This window comes from Cornus florida, unplaced genomic scaffold (genome assembly GCF_030987335.1).
Source record: "Cornus florida cultivar Cherokee Brave unplaced genomic scaffold, ASM3098733v1 CherokeeBrave_3.0.0_Hap2_Chr02, whole genome shotgun sequence".
Taxonomy (NCBI): Eukaryota; Viridiplantae; Streptophyta; class Magnoliopsida; order Cornales; family Cornaceae; genus Cornus; species Cornus florida.
In genome coordinates, this window is record NW_026775572.1 from 70,317,003 (window position 1) to 70,333,452 (window position 16,450).

The 16,450-nt window shown below is 36.1% G+C and overlaps 1 protein-coding gene across 1 annotated transcript; it reads left to right on the forward strand.

Moving 5' to 3' along the window:
• The first annotated feature begins 13,228 nt into the window (after nt 1-13,228).
• LOC132296396 (protein FAR1-RELATED SEQUENCE 5-like) lies at nt 13,229-13,726 on the forward strand. The gene is made up of 2 exons (XM_059794600.1): nt 13,229-13,408; nt 13,565-13,726. Exons 1-2 carry the CDS (start codon nt 13,229-13,231, stop codon nt 13,724-13,726), a joined length of 342 nt encoding a protein of 113 aa, XP_059650583.1.
• Nucleotides 13,727-16,450: the final 2,724 nt, after the last annotated feature.

Genomic DNA, 16,450 nt, shown 5'->3' on the forward strand with positions numbered 1-16,450 from the left:
ACCACGACTGATCATCAAAACAACCATCATCATCACCGATCAAAGGACGACGCCTATAAAAACAAAACTAACATTGATTCCACCCAAACTGCGTTTGTAGCTAGCCAGCACGGTAGCATAACAGTGCCATGCACCCGCCCACAAACGTACCCGCCCACGAAAAATGCAAGTTCCAGAGGAATCTTCCTAGACAATCAAGGATCCTAAGAGGTTCATAACCTCATAATGGCCCAAAACCAACAAATCCACCACTACGGTAACACTAAATGACTCATCTTACAAGAGCCTAAACAAAAGGTGACCATCTACATACCTCAAAACTAATGCTAGGTCGACAACAACCTATATCACCACGAGACTGTGACTACAATCACCATCAACCTTAACTCATGCTTCAAAGACCAATCCCGTGTCATGCCAAGTATGCAACACAATTATACATATACAAATCTAATCTAGCATGCGTCACATGTCATGCTCTTTACATTAGAATAAAATAATGCTAAACAAATGGCATACAACATGTAGCACGTAAGCACAAAAACATGTTATCATAAAGCATATACGCACATAGAGCATGGAAACAAAAGCATGATATGCACCTAAACCCGTCGTACTAAGGTTTTCGAACCTAGAAGCTCTGATACCACTTGAGACGACCCAAGTTTTCTAACCCGGTGCGTCAGTGATGAACCGAAAGATGACCCGATAACGGATCCGAAATACGGAAGCAAAAGACAAACAACGGTGTCTAGCGATACAACATGGCTCTAAGACACCATCATGACCCTCAACGAGGTCACAGAACCAAAAGGAATCAAATGCGGAAGCAACGTTTCAAAAATGAACAAGAATGAACCTAGGGGAAAAATCATCATTTCTAGCTTAAAAGTGGGTACCACCAAGCACACCATTTAAAAGACAATGAAAAATTAATGAATTTAGACTCAAGAATCACTTGCAACGGAGTCCGGATGAAGAAGATATGGCTAACGGAAGAAAAAGGGGCAAAACGGTCAAAAAGGTGACAACCAAGAACATCTAACCGGTTAGGAGACCTTCCTAACTGGTTAGGAGGCCAAAAATCATGACATATACACTGCCCACACTCATCTAACCGGTTACAAAACCCCTCGTAACCGTTTAGATGTGAAGGCGGCAGAATGGGCAGCAAGAAACCCTGGCAGTAGGGGTTTTTTCGGGGAAAAACGGAAATTTGAGGGCCAAGATGACATTTTTTGGAAAAACTCAAAGAAGAAACCCCCCTCAAAATCGACATTTCTACATGTCATTAAAGAAAAATAAAAAAAATACGCAATGTGAAATGCCCAAAATTCCCTCCCAAGAAAACTGGTCCAGAGGGTCCAAAAAGCTGCTAAATGGAAAAACAGAAGCTGAACTTCGGGATCGATTTCCAATGTCAAGACGACATTTTCTGAAAAAACACAAAAAAGAAAACCCCCCCCCCCCCCCCTAAAATCATGTTTTCTATTTAACCATATAAAGAACGGAATTTATTTCCCAAAGAAAATTCCCAAAATACCCTTAGGTCAGATTATGCAACAAAAGTGTGAAATGAGTCCGTAGGAGGGTCATTTCACCAAAGAAGAATCTTTGCCCGGAAATGACCATGCACGCAAACATAACTTACCTAATAAGATGTGCTACAATGGTCCATGGCTCAAAAATATAGCCGATACAAAATATGATCCGCCAACGGCCAAAATGCCAAAAACAAAGTTTGGAACGAAAACTTAGAATTTAAAATCATGAGATGGTTTCAAAATGCTGTTTGGCCCTTGGCCACACTTCATACATGGTGAATGAATGCTAATGGAAGAATCAAAATGGAATTCCCACACCCAATGCAAACATGGTGAAGCAAAAACTCAATATTTTTTAATACTTTCATAATATTCCATGAAGTCAAAGATTACATAGGATACAAATTACATGTCATTGGCCTCCGGCCTCATCTCATACATATCAAATACATCGTAAAGAGTGTACTCATGTACACATTACATATAAGGAATCAAATGTAGATATGTTGACATATAAGACTACAATTGGCATTCCGAGCCAACCTTCACAAAAATGGAAGTCTCCAAGTCCACAAACCATCCAAGCATAATGAGAACCTCAACTTTAATCCTTGTACCTGAAATATGCCCCAGTATCGTAGGGGTGAGTAACATAAAGCTACTCGTAGGAAATGAGCATGCATCGACCTACGTTTTACAAGTTTGCATGGTTTAATTATTGTGGTTCATTCCACCTAACGTCTATGTCAAAGGTGAGACTCAAGGAGCATCCTAACTACCTAAGATCATTTCTAGCATCATTCACCTCATTCATGCAATTTTAGCAACATAAAGTCATGCTTACACAAAGCAACAACATAGGAGCATGCTTACACAAAGCAACAACATATAGATTCTCAATGTTATCAACTTGAAGTCTAAAATGCAACATCAACTAAATATAACAATTTAGTATATTTAGAATATCTAATACCACACATCAAGACATAGATTCTCTAGGTTATCAACTAGAAATCTAAAAGTGTGAAATCAACTAAATATGTCAATTTAGTATGGATGTACTTAACAACATCAAAATCGCCAATAGCCAAAACCACAAGTCAACAAGGTAAACATGATTGTCAACTTGGAACTGAATGTGAAAACAAATAGTGGAAGACTTGGACATCACGCTCGGAATTCTACCGCGACCTCAATGGTTATTCTGGGCACTAACCCGCAGGGAAGACCACCCTAAGTGCACACTATCTCAATGACTTAGAGGACTCACGTCCCCGTACTAGAGCCAAACCTTAGCCACCAATGTTCTAAGATTCCAAAATAAGCCAAATAAGTTCATAACTTATACATATTACTACTACATAGTAACAAATTAGCAATATAACTCTCAATTGTGCATAATAAGCATTTCATATCCATAATGCTACGAAATCACAAGCCAACAATATATTCATATTAGAAACATAGTCTCATGAATATAAATTTAACAACAATGCCCTTCAATGCATATAACACAATTAAGTGAATACTTCACAAGTCAAAATCCATGCTCTTAAAATAGAAACAACTTCTAAAACATGATTAGATCCATCGATAAACAAGATAGAATTTAATTACATCAAAATAATTAAACTCTCTAGATTTCAAATCATTTCCAAATGGCTTTAATTTAATATATGATAAAAGACATATCATGGTCATTACATATATTCACACAAAAGCTTAATCAGGCCCATGAAACCACAAAATAAATTTAATTAATTCTCTTAATTAAAGTCTCTAGATTTCTAAACTCAACCAAATGCTCTCAAATGAAAGTATGTTAATAAACATGCCAAAACTTAATTTAGAAACATAATACAACTCAATTTCATGCAAGGTACGGCCATGAACTTTAATCTTTCACAAAAGATAAATATTAATTAAAAAGAGCAATTCTTATTTAATTAATCCAAACTTAAGATATGTTTACCAACATATTAAAACAAGAGTTTCTACCATGCCATAATTCAAGTCCAAATTTCTCATCATCATGAAAATTAAATCTTATATAAAGAATTAAATATTTCAAATTTCCTAGATTTGATACAAGGCATGCATATAGGTTGTATAAACCTGGAAAGCACTCAATACAATACATAATAAATCTTAAAACATTCCCTACCACCATTTGAGATGAAATCTCAAATCCCTACCAAAATGGAACGGCTCCGAATCTGATGAAACTTCTAGGTTTTGTCGGGGACAACACCACGAACATGAATCCCAAGGAAGCCACATCAAAAACACAACTTGACTTCAAGCTCGAACTCAAGAAATGGGCAAATCGGGATTCCAATCAATTGGAATCGAGGGCCTCGCCGAGGGGAACAATAAACACTATGGCATTAAGGTATTTCATTGAAGAGAAGAAGCTTAAAAGAAGAGAGAGAAGATGGAAGCCATGGCTGCCTCTAGATCCGGTCAAGAGAGAGGAAAGAGAGAGCAAAAATCTGACTTATCACTTAAAGGCCCCCTATTTATAGAAAAACTCAAAAAGTGCCCCGAACAGGCCCCGCCAGGTCTGGAAAAGTGAAATCTGAGCAGACATACTCAAACGGAAAAACTCCATGAATGAAAAAGATTCCAAATGAGAAAATATGAATAACGGAAGAAACGGCGTCAAAATTCGAGTTCTGAGCAGAAAGTTATGCCCAAAACAAGTTTGGCGCAAAGTGGGGCCAAAAACCCTGAAACTGGAAAACATCGTTCAGGAGGAAATTCTAAGTGTCCACGACTCGACGAAATGTGAAAATGAATCCCATACGAGGATCCTAGCTCAAAACAAGGCATTGACCAATAACTTTCATTAATTACACAATGGCCTCTCTAAAAAGTGAAAACTACGACACTGCCCCAGAATGAAAATATCTTCCAAAAGATATTTTCTTAGATACACCTGAAATAAAATATCTTCAAAAGATATTTATGAAAAACACTCCAGGAAAAGAAAAAGTTTTCAAAGAACTTTGCACTTATGCCCCTATGGGCACCGAGAGCAACCAGAGTACTTTCTCACGAAAGTAAAGATACGTATCTCATAGAAATCATTGAGAATGAAGATACATGAAGTCAGAAACCAACACCAAACACAAGAAGTATAGTTACGCAAACAAAGTGCTAAACGGGGAAAAGATAAAATAGGAAAAAGGATGAAAAGTGAATAGTGTCAAAAAACGAAAAATGTGGAAATAACTCGGTCCTCAAAGGAAGTTGTCAATCCAAAGAAAAGAGTCTTAGAAATCACTCTAGAACACTCGAGATGATACTAATTGACAAGAAACCAAACTCAAAAGGGAAAAGACAACGGAAAAAATTTATCCGAAAAATCCGGGTCATTACAATATTTATATAGGCACCCAATAAAACCCTAAGCCCAATCCTAATCCATCATGGAAACCTAAATGAGTCTTAGTCTTAGTCGGCGTGAGATAAAACTGCCTAGAACCCTAATCACATTACAATTTAATACAATTACGAAAAAAAAATAAATACAATTAAACACATAAATCACTCAAAAGTCAATTAATAAATAAATTTAATTAATAAACCTTCCAATTCACACAACATGTAATTTAATTTCACATATAGAGGAAACCACCAAAACACCTAGCCACGTAACTACCTAATAATACTAAAATAAATAATGAAAACAATAAAAAAAAAAAATAGTAAAATTCCAATTATATCTCTTTTAAAACTAGGGGTATTACATTACTCCCCCCTAACAAAAGGAATTCCATCCTCGGAATTCACGAAACTCTGAATTATTGACTTTAAAATTCATTGTCATTCATATATATTTAGCTATTCCTGGGTAAGTCAACCATGCCTCCTTAAGTATTTTTTATACTTTGGCAAATCAACGATGCCGACAATTCAACCATGTCTTTGGCAATTCAGCCATGCCCCCTTAAGTAATACTTTGGCAAATAAACCATGCCTACTAGTCAACCATGTACCGATATTTAAACTTAATCATGAACTAAATCACTCATAGTCACAGCATGCATGTCATATGCAGCACCTTAGTTTAAAACCAACCTATCCTGATAAACCAATAAAACATATTCGTATACCAATCGGTTCTTTAAAACAAATTTTCGACATCTCGATAAACTTTAGAATCATCTGAGTGCATTATGAAGAAGTGACGAAAATTTACATCGCACTCACTCCGAAAACATTAACAGAAACTAATCCTCCAGTACCTTAAAATCTATCTGAGTAAGGTATTACCTCCACTAAAATCAAACCCAATATTTGAAATTGACTTCCTTAGTGTCAGCCTGTGTCATTTTTATATAGGCTAAAACTCCAACTGCGAACTCAACAATGAAACGAACACTATGAATATTCTATCGGTTACTGAGAGCATCCACTTCCTTATTCCCTTCCACCAGATAGAACTAAATACAAAGTGCGAATCACCACGTTGATGCATCTAAGTCATCTTGTAATCCCCTCTATACATATGAACTGATGTCCTACCAGTTTGAAATAAACCAGCATTAAGCTGATTTAATAAAGATACGAACCAATATCCCAACCAGAATCCTGACCCCTTTTTGGAAAGTCAGCAATCTCTTAACTACACCCATGGAAATGCTCTATCATTTTCCTCGTTAGTATAGAAATTGCTTGCAAGGATCTAGTAATCCCGAATGATCCAGCTCGACCATATAAGAAATGACGTCAAAATCACTGCGTCTCTCTGCTTACCGATCCTCCAACCATCTGCTCATACCGTGAAGCATTTTGTTTTCACTAGTATGAATAAAGAACTAAGAGTTGTGAACCTTAGTTCCTACATCTGCCTTTCCATTTGTGTACAGAAAGTACCAACTGGTCTGGTACCACCAGCTTCCATCTGCACCATTGCTTACATCGAAGCACTGTCAAAAGTTAACCCTGCAACTGTATCTACGCATCGCCAGTTAGTGATAAACTTACCAATAATAAAATTAACCGGTAATTCCATTCCTCGAAGGTCAACTCATTATGACTTTTTCACACACACCGAGCACCGCTTCCGTATATAGGTGTTCGTTCTCACCTTCCTGTCCTTAACATACCCTACTTCTCTAATAAGTAAGTGTCAAACTAACTCATTGTCTTGTTTCAATTGAATATGAAACCTTTCCCATCCTTTATATAGTCAGGAACGTCGGAGCAACAGCTAATTGTTGCGAAAGATAACCCTAAAAAAAAAAAAAAAAATTCCACATTTTATACAGTGTAGAAACTTTGGTTCCTCCTCCAAGTGCAACACCAGCAACTCCTCCACATGACACCCTCGTAAAATAATGTTTAGATCACGAATAGACTGATAAAGCTTCCAATCAACCCACTATCCTCTCCCGGCGTCATTCTAATAAGTACCTACCAGCACGAAATTCTCCATCCGAACCATAATGGCATTACAGTGATCTTTACCTACCACATCCTCACGAATCCCCAAAGCGTTAACAATCACCATTATTATAGCGTTGTAAAAATGAATCCGCACCTAGCATTGAGCATATCAAACTAATCCTTTTTGATTATTTAACTTGTTTTGATAGTTTAACTATCCCATCCTAACTAGCATACCATATTGATGCATATCCAGATCCATTAAATTGGCTAGAAGTTTGTATTTCTACCCAATCCTATGACCATACTTTCACAAATCCTAGCGTACATAGCGTTATTATCCATGTCATCAACATAATAGTTGGTTAATCACATACTTGTGTTCCCAACCAATCCATACTCCCAATCTGGACTAATTAACAAAAATGAAACACGTAATAACAAAACTGAAACACATAACAATCAAAGATGAAACACATAGTACAAACAATACATAAAATAACCAAAACATAATTCCACTTAAGATATATTCCATTCCAGAGAAGAAAACCTCCTTTGAACTCAAGTTCACAAAAGTTCATTCCATAGTTTATTTGGTAATTATCCAACCTTGAAACTTATCCATTAACCGTAGCTTAACTGCACAATCGTTTGCTTAAGCAAATATCCAAAGGCTTAACCCTCATCCTCCTTATACGCGGAATGCAAACCGTTGATCGTGGCTTTATAAAGTAACTTAGAATGTCACAACCTAATCCCCATACTCTCCGGAATGTGATATAAAATCACATCTTTGTTCTGGTAAGAACTCCATCCGATTCCCAAACTCCTAAAGAGTACTTCGCAAATAACTCCCGGAGAGATGATACGAAACTTTAACTATATGTAGATTGGTTCACACCAACTCCACCGGTACCATTCACTATACTACTGGTGAATGAGAGCACCCTCGCGCGATCCTTTATCTTCAAGCTTCAATATCCCCTTTCTTAGAGACGTTGATATCTCCTCCCTTAGGATCCTCTTCAGAATCCTACTCTTCGCATACCTCCTTTTTGAGAACAACTGAAGTTGTGTTGGTCCCGATAAGCGGTGACCTCAGACCTACACCTTAATCCTTCCTTGGCATATACTTTCTAAGTAATGCCAACCTTGGAACTAAACCTTCGATCCTAAGTTCTGCTTCTGGCAAAGAACTCGACAACTTTTTCCGTTACTCCTTTGGGTCCGTATCACTTTCGCCTTGAACCCCATCCTCCTTCTCGTGTCAACCATTTATGGAATATAATTGACATCAACTTCTCCGAACGAAACGTAAAGAGAGTACAACGAATCCTAATATGGCTATAAGTTTTAAGAGACGCAACGCAGAAGTCCTATAACGACAACACTCCTAAAGACACTAGAACCTGGAGTGCTCTGATACCAACTGTGCTACCCCCAGATATCTAGATGCGGGTTGGCCAGGACCACGCCTGACTACCCGAGGATATCAAAACAATTAGCAATAAATGAACACAGAATACAATTAAGGAAATATGAATAAATAAAAATTTGCTGAAAAAAAACTAGAATGATAATTCAAATACTGAAACCTCATAATAAAATTAAATTAATAAAAAATTATTCTGATACGTCTAAATTCTCCATTTCTAATACAACTCAGGAATCCATCTGGTGGACCCCTAAAACTCCAACACTAAAATCATCAACTGAAGAACTCCACTACTAAATTATGAAGAAGCTCCTACGTTGTCGAAAGAATGAGAAGCTATCTTTGCTTAGCCCGAACAAGATCTAAGACCTGGAACCGTCCGTTACCTGAGAAAATAATAGTGGGTCAGGTCCACGAACAAGTTCTATCCTAACTACAATCTAAACAGAGACTCGATACGCAGATACATCCTAGATGTCTCAACCATATCTATATAGTCCGTAATAGATATATATATATCCACACTATAGGACTCTCACTAAACTATACTGAGGGTCTCAACCTGAATAGAAGGCAACATGCAATACGCACCTGAGTGGGCATGACTACCTAAGCCTAACAGGGTATACCTCAACCAACATAGCTAGCTATGCATCCTACTGCATATACGCACCCTACTGCATATACGCACCCTAACCGTTGACTATGAGACTCAAGCTCAGATTGCGGTACCATAATTTATATATATAAATTCTCCATCCAAACTAATGTAGTGTCGCTCAACAATTCATTGCCATGACACGACATAAAATTAGGATTTAAGTGTTTTAATTAAATCCCTACCCTTCCTATTAACAGAAAATATAAACAACCATCTAGTATGTCGTTCAACCATTTTAGTTGATAGGACATGAAATCATGTAGGATTTAACTGTTTTAGTTAATCCCTTCCATATGTATGAATAGGTATGAATTAGCGTTGTGACCTAATCCATCCCTCCGTATGACACCGTCACATACCGATGTATACATGCAAATGATCCATTAATGATGCAACATTATAAGCAGTACACCAAATAAGTCCATAGTATCCATATAGTTGATAAACATAAAATTTAAACAAGTCATCAACTAAAAATCCAGAATCCATCCATGTAATTAAACAAAACAAAGTTTACTAATTCGTCAAGTTAAAATCCAGAATCCGTCCATGTAATTAACGAGACAAAGTTTAATGTTTCATCAAGTTAAAATCCAGAATCCATCCATGTAATTAACGAGACAAAGTTTAATAGTTCATCCAGTTAAAATCCAGAATCCATCTATGAAGTTGATAACTTATTTTATTTAACTTAAATTTCAACTAACTTAAAACACAGTCCAGCAGTTGACAACATTAGCATTAGTAAAGTGTCAATTATGTCAAAGAATGATTTAATATCATTCCGAAAACCCACAGAGCATATCACATTCAGTTATATTTAAGAATAACCATTCAAATCCTTTTAACTTACTAGTATTATGAAATGCAGTTAAACATTCCCTATCCGTTTACGGTCTGTGATTAAATAACAAAAAATCCAGGGACTGATATATTACAAGTCAGATAACCAACAGAGTATATCATCTCAAATTACCTTAAAGTATAATTATACCGACCCCTACTACTTCCTAGAACAGCAACACACCATCAAATCCTTCCCTCCCATGGACAACAGACAATTTAACCATTAAATTTTCCTGAGTTAGTTAAGTTTAATTGCAGAGACTAACCATCCTGGGACTATAACAGATTAATTAAAATTATTTAGAAGCCCATTACACTTTCGGAATCACACCACAGCCCCTAAACCTCCAAAAAAATCACAGAACTACACATACTATGTAGTTTTTCATAGAGCAGGCTCCCCCACAAGAGGGAGCCAGCTCTCCCTAGTCCAGAGCCGGCTCTCTTTGCCTTAGAGCCTACTGCCCTTCTGCAACTTCCACGGCCTTCCTTCTTCTTTTTTGGCCACTTCTACCTCCTCTGTTCCTTATTAAACTAACCCTAAGCATCTTAACTTATATCTAGTTATCATATAAGTCCTTTGTTTACCAAAATTTGCATTAACAGAACAATCAAAACCATTTCCGATTCAACTTGCTCAAACATCTACAGGTGAAACCAAACTTGCACAAACAATTTCAGTTTAAATTTTAGAACATACAGATAGTTAATTTAACCTATACAAAGCATGCATGATCTGTTTAATATCTGTTTAAAATCCTAGCGAACATCTAAGAATCCACAGATTACAAGCCAAAGGGAGAGAGAGAGAATAGAACTTGCCTCCGTAGTTTTGGTTTGAAACCTTTAACTGTCCTCTGTCCAGACTTTCCGATGACCTCTCGACTGTCGTCCACTCCTTTGTTGCCCTAGGTTCCACCCATGATCAGACCCCTTCTTTCCCTCCTTGGTTCAGCCTTGGTTCTTGGCTGAAACCCTAATTCTTTCTCTTCTGTTTTCCCTCTCTGTTCTCTCTATATTATATTGTACATGTATAAGGTTCTATACCCTTTTGAAAACCTATAACAATATATATATCGGCACCCAATAAAACCCTAAGCCCAATCCTAATCCATCATGGAAACCTAAATGAGTCTTAGTCTTAGTCGGCATGAGATAAAACTGCCTAGAACCCTAATCACATTACAATTTAATACACTAATAAATTTAATTCAATTACAAAAGAAATAAATACAATTAAACACATAAATCACTCAAAAATCAATTAACAAATAAATTTAATTAATAAACCTTCCAATTCACACAACATGTAATTTAATTTCACATAAAAGAGGAAACCACCAAAACACCTTGCCACGTAACCACCTAATAATACTAAAATAAATAATGAAAACAATAAAAAAAAAATAGTAAAATTCCAATTATATCCCTTTTAAAACTAGGGGTATTACATGTCTGTTATCCAAAACTGTCACGTAGGCTTATATTGTAGAAGTAGAGAGTCAAATCGTATGTATTTGGGTATTAGGACTGTAATTGGCAGACCATTTTAAAACTTCTCAAATTTATATTAGTAATTTCACCAAATAATCTCAAACCACATATTTCGAAAATTTTGAATTACTTCTAAATATCTAGTTGATAAATATAATGGATATTTCAAAATTTTCAACAAGAAGTAAATTACATTTTGAATAATGCTAGGAATGTTTCTTATGACATTCTTAATTTCTCTAATTTGTCTTTTGTACTATTTTCAACTTGGACCAGGATCACCTCCAGTCCCACAGTGTCCCATGTTCTCCATTTTGGGTCAATGAACAGTGTTGACCATGTTTGGTAAAAAAATATATTTTCCTAATACAGAATTTTCGTGTGTATATATATATGTGTATATATTGTTCATCTATACCATCCCTTATTTCATCTTCGTCTTCCCTCCATCATTTTAGCAATCGTTTTGAAATAGAAATAAAATCCCGCCACTAGCAGCCTTCTTCTATCCATGAATATGAATGAAGCCATTTTAGAAATTTATTTCTTTCCAAACAGAAGCCGGAAGCTGCGATTGTTGTGTGAATCAACCCAAAATTTGGATGGTAGAAATTGTTTCGAAATAGAAGCAGCACTTCTGTCAGTCCTAATAAAATTGTAGAGTCTAATTTCCTTCCAAAAATAGAGCAGAGCTAAGCAGGAGTGTATTTCGAAATCAAAGCAGGAGATCGAGTTATTTCCAACCCTAAACAGGTACGATTAATAATTTTGAGATTTGATTTTGAAGGAAATCATCTTATTTCCATAAGAACTTAATGGCAGAAAGAAATATAATTAGGAAGAATATATAGGTACATTTTTGGTGAGAAACCCGGAAATAGAAAATTATTGGTGAATTTGAATTGATCTGCTTTTTTATTGTGGGTTTTCTTCTATGTTTTCTGTTTTTCATTTTTGATCTATTGCTGTCTTTATTATTTGGTATTATTTATCTTATTTGGAATGTTGAAGAATTTCCATGTTCTACAATCAATACTCTATGTTTTGTATTAAGGGTTTTAATGTTTGTTTGTGAGGGAAAAAAATGAGACGATTTGTAGGGTACAGGCCGAAAAAGAGTGTTTTAGAGTGTTACAATGTTAAGGAAATGTTTGGTCGTTGGGCTTGCATCGTAACGTTTTCCTAATTTACATCACTACTTTGTCCTAATAAGCATCCCAAATTCTTCCTAATCTACATTCCAATATTTTTGTAAAGTAAGTCATTACAATTTCTTAGGTACATCGTAACATTTTGGTTACATAAATCCCAAAATATTTGTAAATTGTATCCCAACATTTTCGTAATGTCAATCCCAAAGTTTTCGTAATATATATCCCAACTTTTTCAAAAGGTGAATCCCAAACTTTTCCTATGTTGAATCCCAACTATTTCGTAAGATGAATCCCAACTATTTGCTAATGTAAATCCCCAAATTTTGCATAATATTAATTCCAACATTTTCATAAAGTGTATGTGAAATTATCAGTTGGTTGGATATATATGTTCTGTTGTGGCATGGAGGATTTTTATCCTCGTTTGTCGAGGATATACTTGATTGATACATGCAAAGAAATGAATGAGATATATGTCAAATTTAATTGGTCATACATGTGAAATGGTTTTTTATTTCAGCCGTTGAGATGGAACATACTTGGGATGCAGAAGTAAAATTATTTTTTGTTAATTCAATATTTTGTGCATATGTGAGAAAAGGTTTTGTATTTGAGCCGTTCAGATGGAAAGAGAACTAAATAATATTCAAGACACAACAAACGGAGAAAACGTTGCTGTTAGAGAACCGGAAGTGATGAAATGGAAGCCAATGAAATGGAGTTTGATAGTGAGGAAGAGGCATATGATTTTTACAATGCATATGGTGGTCAAATTGGTTTTAGCATCTGGAAGGAGTATGGCAATAAAGTTAATGGAAAAATTACATCAAAGGTGTTTGTTTATAGCAAGGAAGGTGTGAAGGGGACTGACAAACGGGATGTATTTAGAAAGACTCCCTAGGCTGAAGCACGAATCAGTTGTGGTGCACGAATAGTTATTAGATAAGACAAGACAAAGGCAAAGTACGTAGTTTCTAAATTTATAGAAAGTCACAACCATCAATTCATAATTGCTGAATGCAGCCACATGATGCAGTCACAGCGACAAATTTCCTCAGTCCAGGCCATTGATGTTGAGTTGGCTTCGGATCCAGGAGTTCCGGCTTGTAATGCGTATAAGTTGATGGGAAGGCAGTCTGGTGGCAAAGAATCAGTTGGGTACTTGAAAGTGGATCTTAAAAATTATCTAAGGACGTGAAGACAAAATGAGCTTCTTTATGGAGATGCGGCATGGCTTGTGGATTATTTTGAGACACGTGGTTGTGAAGATCCTTCATTCTTTTATTCCTTGCTACTGGATACTGAGCAAATGATTACAAATATATTCTGGTCAGATTATAACATAATCATTTATTATGGCCAGTTTGGAGATGTTATCAATTTCGACATAACGTAAAAAGTGGTACACAACAACAGACCATTTGCAATTTTCTTGGGTATGAATCATCACCGGGAGACCGTTGTGTTTGGAGCAGCCTTAATGTATGATGAGACAATGGATTCATTTGTCTGGTTATTTGAAACGTTCTTGAAAGTGATGAGCGAAAAAACGCCAAAGACAATTATTACGGATCAAGACGCTGCAATGGCGAAGGCATTAAAGCAGGTGAATAAATTTAATGCATCTCCATTCTTGTATTGTTTCATTCTGAAACAATTGTATTATTTCAGTCGGTTGTGTTTTTTTGGATTTGCATGTTTACAACACGGTTATTAAGTTAATTAATCGTGCAGGTCATGCCGGTGATGAAGCATAATTTATGTGTTTGGCACTTAATGAATAATGTGCAGAAGAACCTACAGATTCTATTTAAACGCGTTGAAGGAATAAAGAAGGTTATCTCAAAATTAATGTTCCAAATTGAGGAAGAGAATGATTTTATCAGGGAATGGGATTTAAGGATTGCAGAGTATAGTGTTGCTAGTAATAAGTGGCTTTTCACTTTGTTAGATTTGAGACATAAATGGGCCCTGGCATTTGTCAAACACGAATGGTCTGTAGGAATGAGTAGCATACAATTGAGTGAAAGCTTCAATGGTTAATTGAAGTATTACCTTTCCAGACAACTTATTCTACCAGAATTCTTCACACACTTTGACAGATTGTTGTCCGACAAGCGGTACAAGGAGTATGAAGCCGAGTATGGCTTGGTGGAAAGGCAACCGGAACTAAAAACAAAGTGCCACATATTACGTCAAGCGGGGAAGGTGTACACCAAGGCAATATTTCAGCTTTTCCAGGAGGAGTTTTTAGGTGCTCTTGCGAGCCAGGCTGTTATTAGTTGCACTGAGTTGGATAACAATGGACACCATGTTTATGAAGTTGCTGGTGAGGACGGGGTGCAACTTCGTGTGAGCAGGACATTTGAAGATGAATTGTCAAGCTCATGTTGTAAATTTCAAAGAGGGGTATTTGTGCTGGCACAGTCTAAAAATCCTTAAAGACTGCATGTTTGTGAATGAGTTGCCTTCGTGATATATAATAAAAAGGTGGACTAGAAATGCTAGAGATGGCAGGTTGGAGGAAATTGTTTCCACTGACGTGAATCCGGATCCTCAACTTGAGATTAGGTGACGGCATAGGACGCTTTGCACAATACTAACTGAAATATCTTCGCACCACCTCGAAGGATATAATGATCTATTAGAAAAAGCACTGGACTGGAAAAAGAACAATACAAATAACCTATGGTTATAGGTTTGCAGAGAAAATTGCAAAGGGTAATGGAAAAAAAAGGATGAAAAACAACAGTGGAACAATTTCTATGTCCCTGAAAGTTAAAGATATCTCTAAAGGACGATTTAAGAGGTTGAAACCAGCCATAGAGTTAAATAGTGGGAAAAGGAGGAACTCAACGAAAACAACAAGCCAGGTATATGTTACTATCACACGCACTGATATTTCATTGTTTAACTATTTGAACATGCGAACAAAATAAATTCAAGTGCATAACACTATATCCTTCGTCATAAAACACTCGTGAGTGGAAGAAACTAACATTTTTTTTGTTTTAGATATCATATGAAACCGTTGTTTTAGGGGACGCCGGTGGCAGCGATAGTCCGTCAACCCCGTCCTATGTGGTAGTGAATGTGAGTATTATTGCAAGTATATTATATATAAGCAGTTACTATTCATTCATAATTGTTGGTTAACATGTTGATGATGTTGAAAAGTGCATTGACATTGTTTATATGAAATATTGTAGGGTGTAGAAATTCTCGTCGAATTTCTCAATGAAGAATCTTATGTAACACCACCAGCTGTATTCCACAACAGATAGCTTAATATTTGTGAACCATGTACTTTATCAATTAACCATGTAAGTACTTTGACGAATTAAGATGCATTATTTTCTTTATTTTTCCAAAATGGACCAAATTTTTTTTACATCTAAACAATATATTACAAAGGTCACATGGGACATATCCCACACCAAACTCTGCCCAAATTAGGCAACATCAGAAAAAGTCACTGTAAAACCTAATGCAAAACAATGATGTAGATCAGTTGGAATATTATACATTTTCCGTTGACCTGCAGCAATAAAATCCCCATAACTCTTGATTGAAAACTGTATGTGGAAAAAAAAATTGACATCATTTTACCATCACACCAAGGATGAAGAAAAATGTTGATGTCAGTTCCTTTTTCCAATAACATATTTACAGTTAATCTTCATGAAGTCCCCCAAATGGCAATTATACTCTTCCATATAGAAGAATCTGAAACCTTTGGCATGACTTGCCAAAATGATGTATTTCTTAGGTAATATGAACAATGTTTATACCCAACCACTGAAATCCTATCTTTGGACAATAAATAATCCGAAGCTAATACAGTTTTCAGGTAAATCAATATCCAAAACTGTTGTCACCCCCAAACCACCTTCTTCTGTAGGAGCAACAAGCTTCGTCCATT

Excerpts from the sequence above, each read along its gene's own strand:
- LOC132296396 (XM_059794600.1), top strand. The coding sequence starts at position 13,229 with ATGGAAGCCAATGAAATGGAGTTTGATAGTGAGGAAGAGGCATATGAT. Across the intron at positions 13,409-13,564 it reads AGGGGACTGACAAACGGGAT|TCACAGCGACAAATTTCCTC; the intron begins GTATTTAGAAAG and ends CACATGATGCAG.